General features: G+C 34.8%; 1 protein-coding gene across 1 annotated transcript; it reads left to right on the top strand.

Moving 5' to 3' along the window:
* Positions 1-4754: 4754 nt before the first annotated feature.
* LOC141551981 (olfactory receptor 1f45-like) lies at positions 4755-5702 on the top strand. Its single transcript, XM_074284287.1, has one exon. It carries the CDS (start codon positions 4755-4757, stop codon positions 5700-5702), a length of 948 nt encoding a protein of 315 aa, XP_074140388.1.
* Positions 5703-5916: the final 214 nt, after the last annotated feature.

Genomic DNA, 5916 nt, shown 5'->3' with positions numbered 1-5916 from the left:
CTGATAGCATGAACTAAGAGATCAGAGATTAAAGAAAGGGGAGACCCAAAACAGGCTACCAATTAAAGAAATAGCTGAGAGAAGGGCTTTAAGTACAGAGAACACTGATCTTTAATGAGACTGAAAGGATTTTAGAACAAAATTATAATAGAGCTGGAATATCAGTACTTGGCAGGAATGTATATATTAGAATATCAGACTTAGAAAGGACCTCAGAGACCAGCTTGTTAAAGCATCTCAGGTGCAAAAATGAATAGATCTGGGTCACAAAGCCTGGAAGGTCTGGGGATGGAGTCCAAAATCCCTAAATGATATGCCAACTGTCTTTCCACTATAAAATACTGCCTCTATTCCCCAAACATGATGCTTTAGAAAAGAAAATATCTGAACAGGAAATATTCATTCCCCCTAAGAATTTACAGATCCTGGGTTGTAGTTCATCCAGATCTGGTCAGTAGGAAATTAACTATGGGCAGCCAGATGCTCCCTTACCATACCTTCACTTTTCTTGACTTTTAGCTTCATTTTAACAATGCATTTTCTAGCCTACAAAACCAGTTCCTTGTCCTTTTCTAATTTTCAGTTAGGATAATCCCCTGATTCTAAATAAGGATGGCAAGAATTCTTGATCATTGTTCTTCTATGCTAACCATTTTTTAAATCAGGATAATAGAAGGACAAGTTAAATTAGGCATTTTTGTCCTCCTTTGTCCTTGTCTTGATCCCTGTAATTAAGCGTCTCATGTATATTATCTTAGGGGAAGTAATGAAAGAGTGCCTTGATTGCACCTTAAAAGATCTGGTCAAAGGTGATGTAGTATAATGAATAGAATGCTAGACTTTGAACTGCAAAGACTGAATTCAAATCCTCAGATACTTACTGACCATGTAGCCATGATAAACATACTTTTATAGAGGTGCAACAAATAAAACACCAGGCCTTGAATCAGAGAATATTTGTTCAAATTTGTCCTTAGACTCTTCCCTCATATAATATCCTCAGGAATGTGAAACTCTGTCATGTTAGTGGAAACAAGGAGCCATTGATTATTTTTGAGGAAGCATTTTAGGAATAATAATTTGTCAGATTTTTTTGAAAATGGATTGGAGAGGGAATGACTGGAGGTAGAAAGACTAGTTAGGAAGCTATTGCAGTAGTTTAGGGGAGACGTGATGAGAATCTGAACCAGCATGGAAGCTCTGTGTGTTAATGGAGAAGAAGACAAATTTGGGAAGTGTTTCTAACAGGGGGTTTTAAACTAGGCACCCATAGAGAGACTTGAAAGGAATTCTAAACTTGAATAAGAAAAAAATCACATCTTTATATTTATCAGCATCTAACTGAAATTTAGCATTTCATACAATTATTTGATATATTTAAAACCCTTATTCTGAGAAGGATCCTTATTGATTCACCTTACAGTTAAAAATAGTAAGACAAAAGATACAAGAACTGTTGAGAAACCTTTTTTGGTGAATAAAATCATTGAATCTCTTAATCTCAGTTTCCTCATTAGTAAAATGGAGATTGCAATACCCATAGTGATACAGATGTATTAAGTGTGGGGTTGTTGTGAAGACTAAATGAAACATTATATCTCATTGCTTTTTTGACAGAACCTGAGGATGTGAAGTCTGCTAACATTCAAGTGTTATTGATAATGATGATAATCACTATATTGAAGTAAAGACCAAAACTTAGTCCCTTTCTAAAGCAGGAACCTCTCCTCCAATGTTCATACAAGTAATCAACCATTTTAAGAAATCCAGATTCTTGACTTTTGATATAGAGGTCATAGTTAGAAGCTTGGGGCAGGGGGAGTGAAGGTGGGGAAAGATCCAAAAGAGATGTAGTCCAATCTATGCCTTAGAAGGAATCCTCTCTACAACATATCTGACAGTAAGTACCTTGTCTTTGTTTCTTGTTGGCTCAAAATTCTTATGAATATTTTGAATGAAGTGACACAAATAAATTTTGGGGATGATAAAACACTTCAGAAAATTACATGTATTGATGACTGAATCAGGATTCGAAAAACTCTGCAAAGATAAAATCTAAAAAGTTAAGCTTTACTAAGATATCTTCAATGTTTGAGAGCTCATTACATGCAAAACTAGACTGACATTGTATAATCATCTAGCAACAGCTCTCCTTGTTGTCTACTCTGATAGCAAGAGAAATTTTTTGAATACTTTACTAATACCTAGGTGCACTGAACTTGCCATTGTGGCATGATCTAGCTGTTTATTATGATGTAAAAAAAAATTAAAAGAGCTTAGTTTGATCTGAATTCTTCATGAAGCTAAACTAACTCTTAAATACTCACTACTCTCTCTTAGAATGTTAATAAACCATCTATTCAATCATGACTAAGAATTTGGTGAGGAATAAAAGTCAAGGACAAAATCCATTACTGTTCAAAATCTATCCTCATCCTTGATTTCCTTGACTAGCAGAACAAGTTTTTTTTTTTTTTCTTTATCGAATCTTAGTGCATCTCTCCCATTATCTATAATCTCTCAAAAATAAAAAAACAGGGGCTTTATATTCATTTCCCCTAAGAATTTACAGATCCTGGGTTGTAGTTCATCCAGATCTGCTCACTAGGAAATTAACTATGGACAGCCAGATGCTCCCTTAGCATACCTTCACTTTTCTTGACTTTTAGCTTCATTTTAACAATGCATTTTCTAGCCTACAAAACCAGTTCCTTGTCTGAAGAACATGCAATTTGTCAGAAAAGAAATCATATAAGATTTCATTAGTCCTTTCTTCTCTCCTTCATTTTCATCATTCTAGCCATCCTGAACAAACCCCCATCCCTTCTTTTGATTTCCTCTCCAATTATTGATTGATACCACTATGCTGAACTTATTATAAGTTCCGGGATTCCTGACAAAAAGCCCATAGAACTTAGGCAACATTTGTATTCAATATCCATCCCTTAACCTTGTTTCTATCTTCTAAGCATGTTTTAATTGATGAGATAATTGATAGCTCCAAATAGCTCCAAATGATCAATTTTTGGTCTCTTCAAACAAATATCTTATTTTTACTTCACCACAACTATTTGAACCTTAAAATTTTTATTGCTATATTTGAAGTTTTTCCATTTTGCAACTATCTGCACTCTGGTCAATGTCATTTTGAGAGCCCAACAAAGCCTTAACTAACATTTTATTTGTCCATCGTAAACTGCATAAAATCTGCCCTCAAAACAACTAACTGGAAAAAAAAAAAGATATATAAATATATTTTATTTTTTGCACGACAGTCACTTCTGAACTTACCCTTCCATGAAAGAAAAATGTAAAGTAGATTCAGGAGTATCAGACTTTAAACTATATTATAAGGTGAGAGTATTGTTGAAGTATTTTAAAATTCCAATTATTTTAAATTTAATTTTTTTAATTTTAAATTTAAATAAGTTCTTGTATACATAAAATCTTTCACCCAAAAATAGAAGGAATGCAGAAAATTTGGGGAAATTTTTCATTAAACCTCTCAGATAAGATGTTATTGGATTAGAATATTGCTATGGTATAGGAAATGATGAACTGGTTGATTTAGAAGAACAATGAAAGGTACGGACTTAAGAAGGAAAATGTGGGTCACTTTCAGGAAAACAAATAATAGGAGGAAGTAATCATAGTGGAGTATTACATATATATATATATATATAAGAATATGTGTGTATGTATGTATATATAGAAAGAGAGAAAGAGCATGTATGTGACATATGTGGGTATAGATATTGATATGGATATTTATATACTAAATTGTAGATGTCTTTAGGATAGGGGGAAAAGGAAAGGGAAAAAATAAAGTAATATATGCACAATAGAGAACAAAAGAAACCAACTAGAAAGCAAAACTGGCCAACTCTGAAAATAATAAATACTAGAATATTCATTACATAGGTTTTCTTGAAGTAGAAATTTTTTTGTTCTTTTTTTTTTTTTATCAAATCCTATTAAATGATCTGCTGTGTACAAGACAACTTTTTTTCATTTTGCATTTGTATAATTTTTTTTTTAATTTGCCAAAGATAAAACATCCCTCTAAATTGCATCTGGGAATTAAATAAAGAAAAACACTTAGTTTTTCACTCACAAACCAAAGAAGCTGGTATTGCTCTATTTTCACCAAGTTAATTTTTCTGAAGTGTAATTCTCACAAAGACCTCTCAATGAACTCCAATGGCCTCCTATTATAACCAGGAAAGTATTTAAACCCCTCTGTTTGGCAGTTTTCATACCCTCACACTTTCTCACCCTTTTTTCTTTCAGGATTCCATATTGAAAACAAACACTCTGGATAATTTCACAATGCCATGAACAATCCTTCAAAACGCCTCTTTTCCAACAGTTTCTCCAGCAATACCCACACCCATTTTTGAGGTTCTCTGACAATTTTCAGGATGTCAGAGAATTTTATTTACATTTCAATTCCTTTGATTTAACTGGAGCATGTTTCATATGATAATTGATACTTTATAATTCTTCTGAAAACTTTTTCTTCATATCTTATGATGCATCACTTGTATAATGGTGCTTATATATTACTATCAATTTCTTGCTTTTTTTAATATCTCCGATGATGAGTAGTGAGATTTCATGCTTTCCCACTCTTCTATTTTTCTTCTATTTCTATTTTTACTGAGTTTTTTTCAGCAAAAACATTCAAGTCAACTTTGAATGAGTTATTGTAAATTCTTATTTCATTCCTTCTATATTTGCTTCCATACAGATACATGGAAGGGGGAAATCAGTCTGCAATCTCAGAGTTCATCCTTCTGGGCCTTTCAGACCAGCCAGAACAACAGAGGCTCCTGTTTTACCTGTTCCTCCTTATGTACCTGGTCACAGGGCTGGGGAACCTGCTCATTATTCTGGCTATTAGCTCTGATCCCCGCCTCCACACTCCCATGTATTTCTTCCTCAGTAACTTATCCCTGGTTGACATCTGCTTCACTTCCACCACCATTCCCAAGATGCTGAATAATCACATAACCAAAAATAGAACGATTCCTTATGCTTGGTGCCTGGCACAAGTATTCTTCAATATTTGGTTTGCAGGGATCGATAGTATCCTCCTTGCCGCCATGGCTTATGACCGTTATGTTGCTATTTGTGCCCCTCTACACTATAACACAATCATGACTCTGAAGGTCTGTGTTCTTCTAGTACTAGTGTCTTGTTCTTGGGCTTTTATTAATTCCTTGACAGTCACCATCTTGCTGACCCGACTCTCTTTCTGTGGCCACAATGAAATTCCTCATTTTTTCTGTGACCTCAGTCCCCTTTTGAAGTTGGCCTGCTCAGACACCTTCATCAATGATTTGATGGTCTACACAATGGGAGCGCCAACAGTATTTTTCCCCTTCATTGGAATACTCATTTCTTATGGTTATATTTTCATGGCAGTAATGAAGATTTCCTCCGTGAGTGGGAAGCAGAAAGTTTTCTCCACCTGTGGATCCCACCTCACTGTGGTCTGTCTCTTCTATGGGACAATCATCGGTGTATACTTCAGCCCCACATCCACCCATACAGCCCAAAAAGATACAGCAGCAACAGTGATGTACACTGTTGTCACCCCCATGCTGAACCCTTTCATTTACAGCCTAAGAAACAAAGACATGAAAAGAGCCTTGAGGATGCTTATCCCTAGGAAACCAAGATTTATTATAAGACTATGAGATATCTTTTTTAGCTTTGGTACCGGTGTCCCAGAAAACAATCCCAATTCTGTGAGAGAAAATTGGCAAGGAGTCTTCTCTAGTGTCACATGAAGTCAATTGGTTCCTATCCTGACTTTCTGAAATGATGAGTACAGAACTGGACCATTTGTCAGGATTTCTCGTTCTAGTGCTTTTTCTACTGAGGCAATTATGATTATCCTAGTGAATCATA

This window comes from Sminthopsis crassicaudata, chromosome 1 (genome assembly GCF_048593235.1).
Source record: "Sminthopsis crassicaudata isolate SCR6 chromosome 1, ASM4859323v1, whole genome shotgun sequence".
NCBI classification, from domain to species: Eukaryota; Metazoa; Chordata; class Mammalia; order Dasyuromorphia; family Dasyuridae; genus Sminthopsis; species Sminthopsis crassicaudata.
This window is presented reverse-complemented; position numbering and strand designations above follow the sequence as displayed.

Excerpts from the sequence above, each read along its gene's own strand:
- LOC141551981 (XM_074284287.1), top strand. The coding sequence starts at position 4,755 with ATGGAAGGGGGAAATCAGTCTGCAATCTCAGAGTTCATCCTTCTGGGC.